Raw genomic sequence first — 21,339 nt, 5'->3', positions numbered from 1 at the left:
AGCATTATGCTGATCTCTAAATACTGGATCTATTCCGAGCTGTCTAGATTTTCTGAATCGTTAAATAGCCATATGATTATTTCACATAAACCATATGACTAAATTCTCAGTGCTTTGCAATTATAGACTGAAAAAGCAGATTCTGAAGTAACTGAACCATCTTCCCACAAAGCCTTTCAACGAAGCATCTTGAAAGATTCAGTCTATCCAATACAAAAACTTTTTTTGTTGTACTTGTGCTGTTTCCAATTAATTGCAGGCTTTAAGTGGCCTACAAATTTTCTTCTTTCATTTTACACAGCTGCCAACCTTTTGTAGATCTGCCGCCTCGTGTCATTTGACAGCCAACCGTCTCCCCCTCTTCCCCTGAGGAGCCCACCTGCGAGGCCGTTGAGGTGTGAGGTGAGCCGTCCTTGATGCTCCTTTCCCAGTCGGTGCTTGGGGCAACCGGGGGGCTATCCAAACAGGTCGTCTTTCTCAGCTCTGGGTGGGGTCACCCTGCACTGTGCCAAATTGCACAGCGGCGTCAAACATCTCCTCTGTGATTACTGTCTCTGACACATGGCCATAGTAGGCCAGCTGCTCTGCCACCTGCCCATGTAAAAGAGTGAAGCAGAGGAGGAATGAATCAGAGCACTGGTGGAGAGAGGCAGCAATATAAAAGAGAACACAAGGGTACAAAAAAAGGAGGGGGCCGGGCAAGACAGAAAGGACAGGGGATGAGATCTGAATGAGAAATTTGAAATAAGAAAAAAAAAAGAGGAAAAGAAATGGAAATGAGTGCTGAGAGAAAGTAAAAGAAAAATGAAAGCGTGACGTGGAATGATGGGGAAAGACAAAGAGAGGGACCAGAATGGGGATGCAGAATTTCCAAAAAGGAGCAATACATCCAGAGACACCCTGAAATACATAATTAAATTGTGGCATTCAGTGATTTTCTTTTGTGATCTCTCAAAAGCAGGAAACCACTGCGGCCATGAAATTGGAGACATTTTTATTAATTCCTGTGGGTCTCTTTAGATGTAGCTCACTTGGTATTCAGGGACATCATTACTAAAATCTACAAAAGCTCTTATCAGTTATAATACCGCATAGCACTCTGACTGTGTGCGTGAGGGTGTGCGTGCGTCTTTGACGAGGCTTGGCAGCAATCTCAGCTTCACATCTTTTGGCTTCTGAGGAGAATGGGCAGTCCAGCTTTTCTACAGTGTTTTTGACATTTCCATTAGTCAGGATAAAAGCTAAACAGGTATCAGACAAGCTGGACAAGGCTGCATAAAGAGCCGGAACAAAGGTGTTGGAACACCTTTCTCTGATGGGGCCACGTAGATACATGCATACCAAACTAACTACACAATGCCAATTTTTTAAGGCATCATTTAGTCACTGTTTTCTCTATGAAAGTGTGTTTAGCTGCTTGAACCTACTCCCAGGAATTAAGCTGCTCCTCCTGGGATTTTCAATGTCAGAACATTCATTATAGGGCTCAATGGGGCACAACTCTTTCATTAAGAGCTCCATAACACATCTCACAGGGCTTGAGTCGTTATCTGTTGTTTCCATACTCCGCTGCAGCCACATTTGGATAGGAGGGGGATGGGAGGTCAGTGAAAGCTGTGAGGGCAAAGAGGTTCTTCCAGTTGCTGTTTTGTTATGGCGACCTCCTCTCTGAAGTCACAGAAACGGTTCGGCAGAGAACAAAAGCAGCTAAGTTATGCCATTTCTGCAAGAAACTGAGGTGGGATTGTTTCTACTGGTGGATTTGAGCTCTAGCTTGCTTCTAGCACAGATAAAAAGTTGGAGGCAAAGATGTTGGGTAAGAAAGCTGAAGAGAGACAGCTCATAAACACTGGGCAGCCACTTTAATAGGCCACAAGAGTGCTGTACCTGAGATAGAAGCTAATCTGCTACCACTGGGAATTGATCCAAGTGGTCGTAATCATCTCTGTCATACAAGCTTTTCCACAGTTCAGGGACATTTAACCTGTTATAGTAAAGCTGTCCCTCTGCAATATGGAATGATTTGGTACACGGGAAAATGTTTACAGTACAAAAACTAAATCATGAAAGTGCATGATATACTTGAACTCACGACAGTATGTAAGTGAGAGGTGAGCATGTGGTAATACTGCCACTGGGCCACTAAGGCTACGGTCACACACACGGCCCTCAAAGCGTCCCGCATGCGCAAAAGAAGGCGTCACACGCAACCCTCTCTGTTTATGGAAGTAAAAATAGCGGCTACAGAGCTAGTAGGTGTTGTTGCAGCAGTCTATCAATTTCTGCACAGTTGTAACCGACAGGATTTTGACAAATTAGTTAGAGAAAGAAGGACACTGAGAAAAAAGAGAGCCCGTGCTTTAACAATGGCCGCCATGCTTTCTTGTTTGTCTTCTCCGGCACTGATAATCCGGTCGTTAAGTGATGACATGACGAATCCTGCATCCGGGCCTAAAGTAGTCTGCGTTTAATATGGCTTTTGTGTTGTTAACATGTTTAATGTTTTGTATTTTCTTCTATTTAATCTCAAAAAGCTCCTAAAACAGTCAGTGATCACTGTTGACCTTCCTCGGCTTTTATTACCGCTAATCATTTATTTAAGCTCAGTTTTTAAAACCTTAGGATGTAACTACAGCCCAGCCCATGCAGCAGTATATGAATGACTAACCTCGTATTGTGGATGGATTATCTCAGTTGTTCTCCTGACTGAAGTGTGGTCCTTTTACAGCATCCTGCCATGCGATTACATTTGTTCCTGACCACCGAGAACACTCACGTTAACTTTTATCCAGTGGAAAAAAAGTTAGCTTGTTTATATTATGCTAACATAGCTGTGTCGCTAGCGGTCACGTAGCACATCATTATATACCAGCTAGCCAAAATTCAGTAACCCTACAAACGTCACTGCTGTTTAGCTTTCTGTCTTCATTTATGTTGGAAGTGATAACAGAGCTGTACGTTTTAATTTGTTTCCAAAACCCTGCAGTCAGGACATGCTATATTGTATTTAGATAGAAGCTAGCGAGCTAACTTCCTGCTAACTTCTAACTCCGTTAAATGTCATAAATTCCGTTTTCATGGATGCCTGGATGTTATACTCAACTGTTACACCTGGTAGAGCAGAACGCTGATCATTTTATTAAAGATGAAAGACTTTAGACAGGTTTTCAACTCTCAGTAATGCCATAGTGATTGTTTGATATATGGACCTGCAGCGGAGTTTAGGCCCAGACACGGCTAGTGACGTCAGACTTAACAACCGGATTGGCATCTGTGTGGTGTCAGTGACGTAAAAGACAGATTTAATGCGACATGACCATTCAAACAGCAGTCGCTTTCTAAAACATCAGGTATGTATTGGATTCAGTACCACATACGAAAGTGACCCAGGTCAGATTTGAAAATATCGGATTTGTGCTGTTCGCACTGTCATACCATGATTGGATATGGGTTGCATAGGGTCAAAAAAGTCGGATTTGATGTGCTTTAGCCTGCAGTGTGAACGTAGCCTAAGAGTGAGAGACAACTGGCTCTCCAGTCAAAGTCAATGGGACTTTATCATTTCACTATTTCAGAAACTGTACAAATTTAGAAAATCTGAATGCACGATGGAGCTGAGTGAACGAGTGAGAGAAAGCTGCTTATTCGGTTTATGATGATGTCAACACGTAAGGGCAAACACCGCAGTCAAACGGCAAAAAATGATTTGCACAATTACACCCAAAGACACGCATCCCCCAATTATAACGATGTATATCATAATTGGAGAAGGTTGCATTCTAGCTCCGTGAAGCCCCACACCCCTGTTCCCACCTGGCCTCCATTTTTCACCAGCAATTTCAGCACAGAAGCAGGTGGCGCCTAAGCTAGCTGCAATATTATCCAAATGATATCACTATGCAAATTACACAGGGAGCTGTCTTGTCCAATAATGCTAACAGGCAGGTACAGCAAAATGTGCGTGTGCCATTGTGTGACTGTAGGTATGTGTGTGTGTGTGATCACTGTCCATGCTTAGCAGCTGTTCTTTTCAAGGGTAAGGTGCATGAACACACACAAACGCATAAACACTGCAGAGAAGGGATTATGGGTCACCGCATGTAAATGCCAGCAGAGTGTTCCCAGGCAGAGAGTCATAATTAATTCTGTTAATTCAACTGATGAGAGAACAGTGACTGTGCAGGTTCACTGAGCACATGCCTGCAATCTCAACCTGGCCACCATATTCTCAGAATCTGGCATTTTTTTCTCTGCCGCTTTCTCTTCACTGAAATTGCTTGCATAATTTATGCTAGGTCAAAAAAAATGAAGGACCAACGCTGAAAAGGGACAAATATGAGTGAAATTAGGAAAATTAGAAGATGTCAGAGTGTTTTCTTAACTCTGTAAAGCCCGAACCATCAAATAATTTTCTTTTAAAATTTTTAATATTTTTTTTAACCTTACCTTACCAAAAAAATAATAAAAATAATAATAAAATAAATTTGCATATTTAACTTTAAATTTGTATCTTTTTGCTTAATCTGGCATTTCTGTGCAAGTTGTTGCTTAAAAAATGTATTGTGCAATTTATTCTGGTTTTTCAGGAAAGAAAATCACACTGAGGATGTGGAGTCAAACACTCACATAGTCTCATGTGTCAAGTATGATACAGTTAAACTAGTCTTCTTGCATGGAGCACATTTAGACCAAACACCGAATTATCTTGACCATGTCTATTATTAACCTACACTTATATATAGCCTAAATAGGAACGGAGCTAGTCCCGTCAGTTTTGTGGTGGCTAATTGTTCACAGACAGCGTGATGAAGAACTAACAAGCTTTTCTTAAGTTGACCAAGGTCTTAAAGGTCAACTTAATGATTCATTGCTAGAAAACTGAAATCCTTGTAATTTAGAAACTATGCTTCTTACAAGTGGTGTGTATTGTCAGCATGTAAAAAATTATCATGTTACATTTGACCTCTGATTTCACTTTTATGTTGTACATCTGCCTAAAATGTGTTACATTATTAAATAATTAATCCATTTAAAAAAAAAAAAAAGAATAATTCTACTCAAAAATTATATTTAAAAGTATAAAATGGATTTCAAACAGGGCAAATAAGAAAAGCCTGTACATTGCATATGTTTCCATTGCACTACAAACTTCCTAAAGTGCATTTAAAAGGTAGAAAAAACAGAATGACTTTACAGAAAATACAATACTATTCCCTCCCTATTTGCGCACTTCTTGTGTTAAATATTAGTGAGGGTTGTCAGAGCATAGGTCGGGGTCGGCACTCGGGCTAGGTATCAGTGTTGGTCAAATTACTTGAAAAAAGTAATTAGTAACTAATTAATGATTACTTCCTGAAAAAAGTAATCCCATTACTTTACTGATTACTTATTTTCAAAAGTAATTCGTTACTTAGTTACTTTTCAAAACAGGATTTACACCCTAAATAAGTAATAAAGCAATAGATCTTTCAGCCCAATTCTACTGTTTCTGCATAATCCATCATATAAAATGTAATAAAATGAAAAAAATCTCTTTTTAAAACTGGTTTTATCAGTTTTAATCTTTTAACTTTATGCATCAAGCAAACATTAAATTATATACAGCATTCTCTGACTGGAAGAAATTTGTTTAACTTTTAAACCTATTCTCTACACTTTCTAGCACATAAAATATAATAGTTTTTTGTGTTTGCACTCACTCTTTCAAATAGATGCAAGTAAAACACAGCAGAAAATAAATAAAATCAAAGACTCAGCGGTCCTGTTGCTCTATTTTCACCTGTATAGCAGGAGTGGGGCAGGCGGAGGTTTACCCTGGTGCAGGTGTGTCGCGGCGGTCAATGGAAGGATACGGCAGTTTCTCTGTGAATTTCACCTTCCAGCGGCAGCGTATTTGGTGCTTGCTCGGAAGTTCAGGAGTTTTTTCGATGGAAAAAGAAGTTTTCTTCCCACGCAGTGAACAGCGGACGCTAATGTTTTTGTCACTTTTTACAGAATCAAACTCAAAGTAAGGTCAGTACTTCCACGCTTTAAACGCTGCACGCTCATACTCTGTCGCACTTGTTATATGATCCATTTTTGATCTGCACACAGCTGTTGCCACGAACGTCGCACTCGCTTACGTCACTGTCATGAGACACTCTCGCAAAAAAATCGCGATTAGTTAGTAAAGTAGTAACATAGAGTTCTTACGTGAAAGTAACAGTAATGTAATTACCTAATAGTAATCCCTTACTTTACTCGTTACTTGAAAAAAGTAATCGGATTACAGTAACACATTACTTGTAACACGTTACTGCCCATCTCTGCTAGGTATAATACTTGTGGAAATTTTCTATATTAATATTTAAATGTTGTTTTTTATCATTTGCAGTCATGCTAAGGTGATGCCTGTAGCTGGATTTACGACCACTGCATAAGGGGATTAGTGCAATCTTTCACGAATTGGTTACACTTTTTTGCCTGTTTTCCCTTCATCTCCAAAAACAAACAAAATAAGAAAGAAAAAAAAACAGAAGTATATACTGTGCACACTGTCTTGACCCAATGACCTGCCTGGTATACTGAAATCAGGACAAAGCTACAATAAATCTAATAATAGTAATGATATATACTTTATTGATCCCTGTGGGGAAATTACTTGCTTTTCTCTGCATTTGACCCATTCACTCAGTGAAGCAGTGGGCAGCCACTAAGCAGGCGCCCGGGGAGCAGTGTGTAGGGACGGGACCTTGCTCAAGGGTACCTATTCAGTGGATTCGAAACCCCGACCTTGGGGCGACCACTCTAACTACTGAGCTATCCCTGCCCTAAAACAGGGGGCACCTGGATTTGAACCAGGGACCTCTTGATCTGCAGTCAAATGCTCTACCACTGAGCTATACCCCCTCACAATTAGGGCTGCTCGATTATGGCAAAAATGATAATCACGATTATTTTCACTGAAATTGAGATCGCGATTATTTGACGATATTTATTTAACCCTTTAAGACCTACTATAGAACCAAGTCCGCCAGAGCTTATATTATTTTTTTACATGTTGTAGTGCCATTTATGGGAGCATTTCAAGTTGCTATACAACTGTTATAGCCCATATTTTAATAATATGTATGCATTAAGTCCATAGTAACTACATTAATTGCAAAACAGTGCAATAAACTACAAAAAAAAATTGAAAATCGTTTTTGTTTGTTTTTTTACATATATTTCTACTTTAATTTAAAGAGGTTTATCCCTCAAAACTTTAAATACAAAAAAGTTGCAAAAAATAGTTTACAACAACAGGAAACTTATTTTGAGTGTGTTCATAGTTTTATTTTGGAGATACACCAATTTTTATATACTGCAGGAAAAACAAAAAAAACAATCCTATGATGCAAATTTTCAAAGAAAACAGCAGGTGCATCAAAATAAACTATTTCCAGCAGTGCAATTCGAGTTCTAAGCATCCCAGAAACTATTCAGAAAAGTCAAACATGACCAGTATAGGCCTTTAAGGCCTACAAGTAAAAAAAACTACATTTCCGCTAAAATGACGTCACTTCCGGTTTCGGCCAGGAAATGGCGGACATGTGATAGTTCGCACTGACGCCTGTTTCACTGTGGGAAGTGTTACGAACAGCTGATCGGATCAGCGAAGCGTGTTTCTGGAATATTATGTTTTTGTTCCTGCAAGCGCTTTTTATGCAATTTTTGCAAAGCTTTATGTGGAAGGAAACCGTGACCGAGGACAAGCTGATGGCATGAGATGTAAGTACAACTCCTCTGGTTTCATATGCAAAACAAATTATTGCGCTAGCTTACATGGTCCAGGTTCTACAGGGATTTAAAAATAGTTACACAAAACGGAGCGTGCTGCTCTGACGGCTTTAAAGGGTTAACAATGACTTTAAAAAAATAATATAAAATAGTGTGCAACACCACTGAAGTTTTTTTTACCTCTCTTTTCAACCAACGGCAGTCACTCTCCTCTCCAAATAACTTCTGCTTAGCTTTCCGAGCTTCCCTCGGGTCCTAATAATCAGCGGTCTCCAACCTTTTTTGCACCACGGACCGGTTTATGCCCGACAATATTTTCACGGACCGGCCTTTAAGGTGTCGCGGATAAACGAGGGAGGGGCTAATAATCGGCTCAGTCATTTTTAATGATCGTTGAAAGCCCAGATCGTAATCGTGATTAAAATTCGATTAATTGAGCAGCCCTACTCACAATCCCTATTTATTATTCTATATTGAGATTGAACACATGTTAGATTGCATTTGTATTACTGACAGGTTGGGTGATGATGTGGAAGCAGAAGCTATTGTATATACTGCATACAATATTACAATATTGCATATATGTAGTGCATCAGAGGAAGGAAAAAAAAAGGGAAAGAACAGCAATCGCTTTTACATACTGGAAAAAAGTTTGGTTGAACACTGGTATTGTCTCTATTCAAAAATCGCCTTTAGCTTTAATAGAAAACATAAAGCAAACATCTGCCGGCTCACAAAATCTGATTTCCACTCACTGGTTATGAAGCACCGCTGAGGCAGCGAGTCTGCTCGACGCAGCAGGTAAGTCCTGGAAGTGTGCTATTTCTGGCTTTGGATGACAGCTGTTCATGTTCACAAACACTGGCTGGATTGAGGTAGAGCACATACGGTATGTCGTGATTTGAGCGATATCCCAGTCTAATGTTCATCTGCAATCTGAATAATGTTGTTCTAATCCTGCAGAGAGAGTCACTGTGGGTGGCTGGGAAGCCATGACCATCAATTCTTCACCGCTGACAAGGTTTCCATTTCCAGGTTGATGGCTTTACCAACCCAGTGTGAACATTCTGCACTTTCAATTTGTCTGAGGTTTACAGCATGTGAGTGGAAACGCACACACTGAATATGCAATGACAGATGCAGCGAAAAGATTACAGTCGCGCTGTCAAAACAGTCACAGCAGTCCAAACTTTTCAAAACTGAGCTGCGAGCTACTTTTGTACAAATGAACATTTTGACTCATGAAATATGAACTGTAAGAAATGCATTTCTTCCCAACATTATCACAGAGTTCCATATTTATGCATTTTTTATGAGTGATCCTTGTTTAAAGATTTGCTGGGGAACGCATCAGAAGCAAATTATTGGTGACAGCGGTCATGCTGTTAAGTCCTTGAGCACCTGAAACGACTAAATAAAAATAGATAAATAAATAAAAACAAATAAATCACTCGGAAAATATACAATTAAATGCACCAAAATTAATAGTACATGTAAATTTACATGAAGACTAAATCGTTCATAAGATGTGACAAATTCTTGCATTTGTTCAAATTTGCTTCAGTATTCTTTAACCCTTTCATTTTTAATTGTGCTAATAGACCACTCTGCATTGAATCATACTTGTTATTAATCTCTGTCTCTCTTCCACAGCATGTCTTCTATCCTGTCTTCCTTCTCTCACCCCAACCGGTCGCAGCAGGTGGCCCCGCCCCTCCCTGATCCTGGTTCTTCCTGTTAAAAGGGAGTTTTTCCTTCCCACTGTCGCCAAAGTGCTTGTTTATAGGGGATCATATGATTGTTGGGTTTTTCTCTAGGTATTATTGTAGGGTCTACCTTACAATATAAAGAGCCTTGAGGTGACTGTTGTTGTGGTTTGGTGCTATATAAATAAAATTGATTTGAACTGAAGTCTCCTATCCATATATTTATTAATTTTGCGTTTCTCTTTGATTGTGTATTCAGAGTTTGTCTGAAAGTGTAGCTGAAATGATTGTATGGTATTATAATAGCTTTTATAGTTTTATCAAGCTCTTTCTGAGTATGCATGCACCTGATCTCGCGACAAACTTCCAGCTCCCATCTTCCCTACAAACCCCTAATTCTGGGATTGACAGCTAAGGCCTGTGGGAAGTGCGATGAATAATTTGTAGGCAAAAAGAGCTGCAGGCGGGTGGAAAATTCTTAGCCAAAAGTAATAAAATGGTGGAGTCAACAGCTTCATGAACTATTTATCTTTCTGGAACCGATATGTCCTTCTTCAGTCTCTTTCTGTACTCCTCCACTCCATCCACCTTACTTGTCAAAGCCTGCAGCAGTCCAGGCTTTATTGAAACTTTGATTCAGTTTCCCAAGTTGTCACTTTCTAAGGACTGTGTGCAATAAAGTAGACAGGTTATTGGGGAGAAGAACAGAGAAGGGGACTAATGAAAAAAGAAGCTTTTACTGGAAAGAAAAAAGCAAAGAAACTGCACACCCCAGTGTGATCTGAGGTTGGAAGAAACACAAGAGCTGACAATGATCAATAACATTAATATTGGCTGCCGCAGACAGCCTGCTTCGGGCAGATTAACTATCTCCTGGTGAGAAAGACAACAGACAACAGTGACAGAGTAAAGCTATTGTTTTATATTTTGCCTTGAAAATACTTTTATGGGCTTGTGATTTGAAAGGGGGATCCCACCTTTCAATATTTAAACTTGACATATTTTTATATGAAACCATCTAGTTCAAACAGTTCACATATTGACACACAGAAAAGCTCGACTTGACTTACAGCTTCCTCTTGGAATACTGCAGGGAGAGTGCAATGACTATTCTGGCTAGCTTAGCCCCATTGGTCAGTAAAACTCCAACCTGCCTGTCAGGGCATATTACTGTGTATTACCCCCATAGGCACAGGTGTAAAAATCAAGCTCCAAGCCATGCAGCCTGTCTTCACAAACATTTGAGAAAGGATGGGTTGTTCTATAGAGCTCTCTGACTTCAAATGTAGGCAGTTCATGTCATTTTTCCCTCCTGGATATTCCACAATCAACTGTAAGTGGTAATTTTGGAAAGTGAAAGTGTTTAGCAACCACAAGGTTCAAGGTTCTTTATTCGTCACATGCATAGTTATACAAGTATAGCACACAGTGAAATGTAGCCTGACACGCTCCTCGACATGTGCAAAAATTGGGGGGGTGTAGAGGAAGAACATATAAGACTACACGCCTTTGGAACCCAGGATCGCAAGTTCGATTCCTGCCTTGGGCGTCTGTATCCAGTAAGGGTCCTAAGGCTAGACCCCCTATGCTAAGCGAGCCTACCGCAGACATGAGCGAGACAGATAAATATGAAGGCATGCCGGCTCGGACGTCGCCCGGATCAACAAGGTCCGCGTCAGGTGTTGAGGAACCAGGGCACCCTGACGAAAAGTGGGCTACTGGAACAAGAAGGCATCGGTGGGCAAGAGACGAAAACAGGGCGTTGTTGGAATGCTACTACGCAAGTAACCCCGGCGGCAGGGGCTACATGAATAGGATGACGGACCTATGGATTCTTCGATACCCAACATCCACAGTGACGGCGAAACAACTAGTAGCTCAGTGTTCCAACATTCGAAAGAAGGGACTGCTCTCACAGCTAGAGATTGACGAGGTACAACACAAATGCTACGGCAAGGAGGAGTCAGGACGCCAGGTCAGGGGGGCGATTTCATCACCCCCACCCGAGATTGGGTACGTAGCCCCAAGTGCGATAGGAGAAGGACCGTTGAGTGCGAGAGGAATTGACCTGAAAAATAGGATCATGGCCAAGCTTGAAACCTGGATCCCCCGTAGCCGGTTACCAAGATTACGTGAAGTACCCTCAGAAGGTCTGCTAGATGATGTTAATGCAGCACTACGGACAATACCTACAACCACGATTACCGACACTAACAAGCTGATCTACAATACGGCAGCAGTGATCAGTGAGATGCTTGGCTACAAGTTGAACAGCGACAAGGGGCAGTACCCTCCATGGAGAAGGAGGCTAGAGGGCAAGATCAAAGTAGCACGGAGGGAGGTTAGCCAACTAACGGAGTTGCAGAAAGGTGCGACAAAGAAGGTGCATAAGAAATACAGCAAGCTGTCCATACCTGAGGCCTTGGAAACTGCCAAGCAAAGACTCACAGCCTTGGCCAGCCGCTTGAGGAGGTACACCAGAGAGATAGAAGGCAGGAGAATAAACCAGCTGTTCTCCACAGAACCAGCAAAGGTGTACTCTCAGTGGCAAGGGAACAATAAGAGAACAGCACCACCAAGGCTGGAGACGGCGCAATACTGGAAGGGCATATGGGAGAAGGACGCAACCCATAACGGCAATGCTCAGTGGCTAGTGGATCTGAGGGCAGACCACAGCGACCTCCCTGAACAGGGTCCAGTAACCATCACAGTGGCAGATATCCAAGAAAGGGTCTCCAGTATGAAGAGTTGGACAGCACCAGGGCCCGACATGGTTCACGCCTACTGGCTAAAGAAGCTGACTGCACTCCATGAGCGTCTGGCAGCACAAATGAACCAGCTGCTAGTTAACGAGAGACACCCGGAATGGCTAACCGAAGGTCGGACGGTCCTGATCCCCAAGGACCCCAAGAAGGGACCGGTCCCCTCCAACTACCGACCAATAACCTGCCTCAGTACTACATGGAAGCTCCTGTCAGGCATCATATCGGCTAAGATGAACAGGCACATGGGTCAATACATGAGCGGGACACAGAAAGGGATTGGCAAGAATACCAGAGGCGCAAAACACCAGCTACTGGTAGACAGAACAGTCAGCCGAGACTGCAAGACCAGACTGACCAACCTGTGCACTGCCTGGATTGATTACAAGAAGGCCTATGACTCAATGCCCCACAGCTGGATACTGGAATGCCTAGAATTGTACAAGATCAATGGGACCCTAAGAGCCTTCATCAGGAACTCAATGGGGATGTGGCGTACAACACTAGAGGCCAACTCCAAGCCCATAGCACAAGTCACCATCAAGTGCGGGATCTACCAAGGAGATGCTCTGTCCCCACTGCTGTTCTGCATAGGCCTGAACCCCCTCAGTGAGATCATTAACAAGACTGGCTACGGATACCAACTACGGAACGGAGCAGTTGTCAGCCACCTCCTGTACATGGATGACATCAAGCTGTATGCCAAGAGTGAACGAGACATCGATTCACTGATCCACACTACCAGGCTATACAGCAATGACATTGGAATGTCGTTCGGACTGGAGAAGTGTAGTCGGATGGTAACAAAGAGAGGGAAGGTAGTCAGAACTGAGGGGATTGAACTACCAGAAGGAAACATTGCAGACATAGAGGACAGTTACAAGTACTTGGGGATCCCGCAGGCGAATGGGAACCATGAAGAGGCTGCTAGAAAGGCTGCAACCACCAAGTACCTGCAGAGGGTCAGGCAAGTCCTGAGGAGTCAGCTGAATGGTAAGAACAAGATCCGGGCCATCAACACGTACGCCCTGCCCGTGATCAGGTACCCTGCTGGGGTAATAGGCTGGCCAAAGGAGGAGATAGAAGCCACTGACATAAAGACAAGAAAGCTCCTTACCATGCATGGAGGGTTTCACCCCAAGTCCAGCACCCTGAGGCTGTACGCTAAGCGGAAGGAAGGGGGCCGGGGACTGGTGAGTGTCAGCACCACAGTCCAGGATGAGACAACGAACATCCAAGAATACATTGGGAAGATGGCCCCAACTGACCGAGTGCTCAGTGAATACCTCAGGCAGCAGAAACCCAAGAAAGAGGAGGGAGACGAGGAACCATCATGGAAGGACAGGCCCCTGCACGGTATGTACCACCGGCAGATAGAGGAGGTGGCTGATATCCAGAAATCCTACCAGTGGCTGGACAAAGCTGGACTGAAAGACAGCACAGAGGCACTAATCATGGCAGCACAAGAACAAGCTCTGAGCACAAGATCCATAGAGGCTGGGGTCTATCACACCAGGCAAGACCCCAGGTGCAGGCTGTGTAAAGATGCCCCAGAGACAATCCAGCACATAACAGCAGGGTGCAAGATGCTAGCAGGCAAGGCATACATGGAACGCCATAACCAAGTGGCCGGCATAGTGTACAGGAACATCTGTGCCGAGTATAACCTGGAAGTCCCGAGGTCAAAATGGGAGATGCCCCCAAGGGTGGTGGAGAATGACCGAGCTAAGATCCTGTGGGACTTCCAGATACAGACGGACAAAATGGTGGTGGCTAACCAACCGGACATAGTGGTGGTAGACAAACAGAAGAAGACGGCCGTAGTGATCGATGTAGCGGTTCCGAATGACAGCAATATCAGGAAGAAGGAACACGAGAAGCTGGAGAAATACCAAGGGCTCAGAGAAGAGCTCGAGAGGATGTGGAGGGTGAAGGTAACGGTGGTCCCCGTGGTAATTGGAGCACTAGGTGCGGTGACTCCCAAGCTAGGCGAGTGGCTCCAGCAGATCCCGGGAACAACATCGGAGATCTCTGTCCAGAAGAGCGCAGTCCTGGGAACAGCTAAGATACTGCGCAGGACCCTCAAGCTCCCAGGCCTCTGGTAGAGGACCCGAGCTTGAAGGATAAACCGCCCGCAGGGGCGTGCTGGGTGTTTTTTTTTTTTTTAGTATATACATTGGGTGAATGTGTAGTAGTAGCAGCAAGCAGGTGAATTCTGTACATTAATATGAATAGACATCTGACTATTTTACAGGATAGACAATATAAACATGTTTAAAATTAAAGGAATTGAAATGTACATTGTGCCTTGGTTTAGTGTCTGGAAGAGTCCTGTCTCAGTCAATTATAGATGATGTGAGAGGGCGGGTGTGTGTGTTTAGGGCACGGATGGCTTGGGGATAGAAGCTCCTCTTGAGTCTCTCTGTCCTTGCCCGGAAGATGCGGAACCTTCTACCAGAATGCAGAAGTTGGAACAGTTTGTTGCCAGGATGGGACGGGTCCTTCAGTATCTGCGCTGCTCTAGTTCGGCATCTCCTGGTGTAGGTGTCCTGAAGCGGGGGGAGAGCAATCCTGCAGCAGCGTTCTGCTGTACGGATCACTCTCTGGAGAGCTTTTTGGTCCTTCACACAGCTGTTCCCAAACCACGATGTCATGTTCTGTGTGAGGATGCTCTCCACAGCGCCTGTATAGAAAATCCTGAGGATCTTTGGAGAGACCCTGAACTTCCTCAGTTGTCGTAGGTGATACAGGCGCTGCCTAGCCTTTTTGGTCTGGACCTGAATGTGGGCAGCCCATGTCAGGTCTGAGGAGATGTGGACACCAAGATACTTGAAGGACTGCACCCTCTCCACTGGAGCTCCATTGATGATAATGGGCTTGTAGTCTCTGTGCTGACCCCTTCTGAAGTGCACCACCAGCTCCTTGGTCTTGCTGACGTTCAGCTGGAGGTGGTTGTCCTGGCACCACGATGCCAGATTCTTCACTTCATCCATGTAGGCCACCTCATCGTTGTTGGAGATGGCACCCAACACCACTGTGTCGTCAGCAAACTTCACAATGGTGTTGGAGCCATGGGTGGCCACACAGTCTGAAGTGTAGAGGGAGTAGAGCAGTGGCGAGAGGACACATCCCTGAGGTGCTCCTGTGTTGATGGTGATGCTGTTGGAGAAGCACCTGCCCACCCTCACCACCTGAGTTCTGCCAGTGAGGAAGTCCAACACCCATGCACACAGACGGCTGTTAAGTCCCAGATCCCTGAGCTTCGTGAACAGTCTGCAGGGCACTATTGTGTTAAACGCTGAACTGTAATCAACAAACAGCATTCGCACATAGTTACCCTGTTTCTTGTCCACATGGCTGAGAGTGGTGTGTAGGACGTGGGCGATGGCATCCTCTGTGGATCTGTTGGATCTGTAGGCGAACTGCAGCTCACAACAGCTCAGCTCAGACCGCCTAAAGTCACAGAGGTTTGCAGAGAGATGAGTCAATGACTAAAGACTTCCAAACCTCTTCTTGAGTTAAAATCAGCACAATAAGTGTTTACAGGGAGCTTCCCTCCATGGGTTTCTTGTCAGATCTACTTGTCTGTCTGTGTCAAGCTAATCATTTTGACCTGGAATCCTTCCCTGTAAAACAGACTCCATCAGCTCACCTGCCTACTCACGCTCTGTGTATCTGATATTCCTTTGCTGGTGTTGTTCATGGATCATCATAATTAGTGTTTGCATTGGAGTACATTGGGTGGGTCGGGCTTTTGAATGAGATCAGAGACAGTTTTAGAGTCTTACATGTCTTGCTCCTACAGTTTAGTTTTGGGTATAGTGTATAGCCAAAGTTAGTCAGAGCAGAGAAACCTCTGACCCATGTTGTAAGGGACAGGGTTAGGGTTATGACCTCGGTTGGGTTTACAGCTAGGGTTATAGTTATGTCAGATTTACACAGACAGCTAGTTTCACTGTATGAATCCATTAATTGCCTGTTTGTACCCAAAGGAGCCGCTTAATAGCAGGCTGCACTGACCATGTTGGATCACTTGAGAGCTTAAAAGCTAAGCTGGGTAGGGCCTGGTTAGTACTTGGATGGGAGACCCCATCTGATTGTCAACTGTCTTTTATATATATATATATATATATATATATAAAGAAAGTCATACATGTCTTGTTTTTAAAGTTCAGAGTTGGCACCAGTGTTAACTCTTTATTCACAGCAGTGGATCCTCTGACCCATGAGGTTACAGCTAGGGTTAAAGTTGGAGCACATTGGGAGGGTTGCGTTTCTGAGTGAGAGCAGAGATGGCCCAGTGTACCATTTGAGTCAATAAAATGCCAGTCTTTGCTCGACAGAGCAGCTTATGGCCAGATTACCCTGACCACCAAGTAAAGCAGGGTAAGCTCTGGTCATTTTGGATGCGAAAATTGAAATAACAAGCTCCTTTTGTTTTTTTTCTGAAAGCCACACATAACTTGTTCTTAAAGTTCAGTGCTAGTTTAGAGTTAATTCTTTAATCAGAGCAGAGAAACCTCTAACCTGTGGGGTTAGGGCTAAGAAAGCTAATGAAATTTTGAAAGCAACCTTCAGTCCAACCCAGTGCAAGAAACGTGTAAAAAAGTAAACTTTTATTAAAACTGATACACAATCACTTATTCCATCAGTTCCCTTTAAATCCCCATGTGAATAATCTATAAATGGTGTGAAGTTGACCACCTGTGTGTCTTTTCAGAATGTCAGAAAGCCATCCTTCCAGCTCACCACATAAACCTCTCTTTCCATGTACAACATGCCTGCCTCTTACTGATGACCCATCTCAAGCTTTTAACAAGAGCGAGGCGATACACTGAGAAAGTTGACCCACAGTTATAAAGAGTCACTTCTATGATTTTCTCTAAAGGGTAAGTACTGCACCATAACTGGCATGGCTCTACTGTGAGTGCTCTTTTGCTCTAAACGCTCTCTTCTCTGCCACTTGGACTGTCCGACGGTTGAACCCATCGCTTAGGCCAGCGGAGGAGACAGGAAGTTCGTGTCGCTCTAGCACATTATATTTTATTTAACAACGGGCGATTAAACATTAAATGTTCTCAAAACCTTTTTCTGTCACGTGACGGTGAAATGGTTGAAAGGAGACTACCATCGGCAATGGTGTCAAGCTATCAAGTAGTGCTCATGAAGCAGTTCACCTTGACTTCCTGTCCAAAATATTGCTGCTCTGTATTGCCAGAGTGGTCCCAGAGACACTACTCTGAGCCAACTGAACATTTCTTTCAGGTGCTTTTAACTTGAACTAGTTATCATGGACTGTTGCTTTAAAACACTGGAAATTTTTTTGTGAAATAATTGGGCACTTGAAAAATAAAACGAGTCAGAAATGGGACACAGAATTAATTCAGACAGGCAATAACTCCATCTTGCCAGCCCTCACCAGGTGATGGTTTTGATAGCACACTTCTACATATCCATTTGGCCACTGTGTATGAGCATATATGCTATTTGAGCTGATTATACCTGCCCACTTGCACCTTTACAAGTCACTGCAGCCCACCTTCACCTGAGCTCCTTCTTCTATCCCGTGTGTGAATTAATCAGTGTCACATGTTGTACAATATATTGTCACTGATGCTGGATCACTTCTGTGCTCGGGGTCTTTATGCCTCCCACTTTCCATGTCCCTGCCTACTGCATTTCACACACAGGAGTGTGTCAAAATAGAGCCATACCACCAAATTTACATTAAATGAGATGTAAATATCAGGTCCTAACTACACTATATAAATGGAAAATCCTAAAACATCTTTATAAAGGGAGGATAAATATTATTAGTTGGCAGAACTCCCTTCAAATCACGAATTACTACATTGATTTATGCTAGGTTGAATGCTACAGCTCCACATCATTGAGTTACGGCTTTCTTACCCTTTTCTTTAAAAATCTGATTATGTCTGGCTACCTGTGAGCAGATGTGGAACATGCATGCGGTTGTAGGTGCTCCGAATGAAATGTGAAGGTGAGCCAGCAGGGAGCCGGTGTTAGAATAAGCAGGATTGATGAGCTCACAGCAGACGACCACTGATCCATCATCGGCTTGTCTGAATCGAGTCCACGGGTTATTCAGTATGAAGTATACCCGCTATATAGTGCCCTTTAGAAATCTGTGCTGCACAGACGGCCACTGCAGAGAGGATATTGTTATAGGTGCACGGCTTCACAGGAACAGTACACATGCACGCCGTGCACTGTTGCCGAGCAGACCTGTACAGGTGGCTAATTTAGGAACAAGGATGGACTAGCACAGTGGTCCTGGGAGGGATTTTGTTGAATGCTGTGAATCAGACAGTCCAGCTGTGTGCCTCTAGACCACTGCAACAAGAAAGATGCATCTCACATTTACATTTTCGGTGTTTGACGCTAGGCTTTTAACACATCTGGGATAAAACCATCACACATCAAGTATTTTGTTTGTGCAGACAGATGGGCGGCCGGTGCAACGAAAAAGTCTCCTAAAATGTTCGGGTGCTTTAAATAAAACACTTCAAACACCGAAGACACCAAAACCCGAACGCTGTTTTAAGAGGAACGGCAAGCAGGGACCTTCGTTTTCTTTTATTCAACCATAGATTTGATTTCTCAATTATTTATCGGTGGAAATGGAAGAAACGCATTTGACCTGAGGTTGTTGGAGAGCATTCTGTGACTGTGTTGACAAAGTCGCCTGCTACACTTTCAATGCACTGCAATTCTATCATGTGTTGCCACTAAAATTCAGTAAGTGATTTAGTTTGGGGCTTTAAATCTACTTCCATAGACCCTGGCGGCGCATGCAAGGCCTTTTAGTTCAGGGTTGAAGTTGAGGAAAATAAATTACCTGCAACAGACATCTGACATATCAACAGGACACTTTTGTTTGTTTTGAATCAGTGATCAGGTGATGAGACTGACAATAAAGAATTCAAAAAATCCCCCCAAAACAGCCCTTTATTCAAACATTGTCCTAAATTTAAAAAAATATATTCAACATGGAGACGTCATTGAGTTTGTGTAATCTTTCTAAATATAAACTTGTTACATTTACATCAAGTAATGTAAGTTACATTTGTTTCCAACAGCATAATGGTGTCATTGATCCCCGATGGCATTAAGAGATTAAAAGGTTCCCCGTCCTCTCCGTGTTGTTGACAAGCGTTGTAACGCATTACAGTCATTAGCATTAAGCTGGCTCATCAATAAGCACTTGGCTGAGCCATCAGTCTTCCTTGGACGTAGCCCTGGGGACCCCGCCAATGGTCCCTGCCAGCTTAGAGACTGGCCACAGGGGTACCCTTGATGTGTCGGTCACTGCGCAAACACACAAACGCGCACCTGCCCTGACAGCAGAGTTTCAAGTGTCACTGCGAGCTTCTGTTTGTTGAAGTTCTTTGTCGGTTGCTTATGTTGTGTCAGTGTAACTACTTGTGCTTGTCAAGCATGTTGGTGTTTGTCATCTCGTATTGTGTTGACTTGATGATAGAGTCCTTGTGCGTGCGTGTGTGTGGGGAAGGAGGGGGAAAAAAAAGGCAAGTAGTCTCTCAAAGTTAGTGTTTTTGGTGTATCCGTCAACTTTAGTAATGTCTCTTACAGTATTTTTGTTCTATATGCCATGTTGGTGATACTGTGCGAGTGTGACTCTGTCGAGTATGGCGGTGTCGGTGTCAGTGTCAGTCAGTGTGAGACTACGCGGTGTCAGTCTGACAGCCAGACGTAGTCTGATGCGATTGTGTGCAACAGTGAATGACAATGTCTCCACTCAGAAACCAGTGTGCAGTCTTTTGAGAGGGGGATGCGAAAAGAAAAGAAACACCAAAGATGAGAAAAGAAGGATAACGCAACAGGAGGGAGGGTGCTACAGTTCATCGTGTAAGGGCTCTCCCTCCACGTGGTCCAGAGCTCCCATCAGCAGCAGGGCTCCCGTGGCGCTGTCTCTGACGAAGAGAATGAAGGGGTGATCGGCATAGAACAATTTAGGCCGATCAATGTGTTCCTCCTGTAGGTCAGCATCTTCTTTCCCTGCCTGAGCAGCCAGCTCCAGGGTAGCCCAGTGGAGGACGCCACCAAGGTGAAGCTTTCCTTTGCTCTTGGCTGACACCCCAGAGAAGTCAGCCAACTTCTGGTCCCAGGCATCGGTCAAACCTAAAGTAACCAACTGTTTCTGCAATTGGAGGGAAAGAAAAGATGATAAGACTTCATGGCTTCCTTGAGTAAGTTCTCAAACAAGTTCTCAAAGCTTGGTGCCATCGTAGATAAACACGCTCTCCAAGTGCAGCTGCCAGGACGCTGATCAATTATGCACGCGAGGGGACCAAACAAGGAGCAGGAGGGAAAGCAGATTTTAAAATTTCATGATGCTGACATTCAGAAGTTTGGGACGAGCGGTGCCCTAACCAAACCCTGCAATATGATTAACTTGCACATAAAGATGTGCTTAAAAACACTCAATGAGTAACTTTTCACAAGCAGCATTTTCTTTACTTACCATAATATTTATCTACTTTATATACCCAAAAATTTGAGATAGAAAAGAGGCTGACAGTTGCCCTTGTTGTGAGCTGGCAGAACAAAGTGGACGACAGGCAGAGAGGAGACGGAAGGAGGATGCAGAGGATGAATAATTTAAGAGTGATGCCCCGTGACCTCGGCACCTCCTTTGTTTTGCCTCTGATATGAATTCCACAGAAAGTCGTCGCCATGACAGGTAGTTTATCCTCCCATGGCAGAGGGCCACTCACAGTGACAGGCTTCTGCAAGGGCCAGATGAGAGCATGTGTGGGTGTGGACGTGGGGCTGTACGGACTCATCTGTGCGGATGCGCGCGAGGCCACGGCTACAGAATATCTGCAGGGGAAGATGGGTGGGTGACGGTACTGTTTTCCGGCATTCTTTAAACTTTAGCTGACAAAACTCCTTACTGGAAACGTCTTTTACTAGCAGACAACAACTAAGATCTTCCGGCTGTTCTGTGGGTGCTCCCTCGCTGAACCAAAACCACACTGTTTTTGCTCACGTCTTAAAACCACAGACTAATAGAAAACTGCAATAAACCATGAAGAACATCTGCTTTTCGTTTAAAAGCTAAGATGTGCATG

The 21,339-nt window shown here is 43.6% G+C and overlaps 1 protein-coding gene across 3 annotated transcripts in view; it reads right to left on the bottom strand.

Annotated features, from left to right (window-relative positions):
• Nucleotides 1-18,195: 18,195 nt before the first annotated feature.
• Nucleotides 18,196-21,339, bottom strand: part of serpinh2 (serine (or cysteine) peptidase inhibitor, clade H, member 2) — a 22,253-nt gene continuing 19,109 nt past the window's right edge. For 2 of the 3 annotated variants that reach the window (XM_080893482.1, XM_080893483.1), the window contains one exon: nt 18,198-20,405. In XM_080893482.1, the coding sequence (XP_080749608.1) occupies nt 20,100-20,405 (306 nt within the window). In that variant the 3' untranslated portion in view covers nt 18,198-20,099. Of the gene's footprint in view, nt 20,406-21,339 lie in introns of all 3 variants that reach the window. The other variant, XM_080893484.1, reaches the window with a different exon arrangement.

This window comes from Rhamphochromis sp. 'chilingali', assembly GCF_963969265.1.
Source record: "Rhamphochromis sp. 'chilingali' genome assembly, chromosome: 1".
NCBI classification, from domain to species: domain Eukaryota; kingdom Metazoa; phylum Chordata; class Actinopteri; order Cichliformes; family Cichlidae; genus Rhamphochromis; species Rhamphochromis sp. 'chilingali'.
The sequence above is the reverse complement of the archived record's forward strand: the minus strand, read 5'-3'. Positions and strand labels throughout refer to the sequence as shown.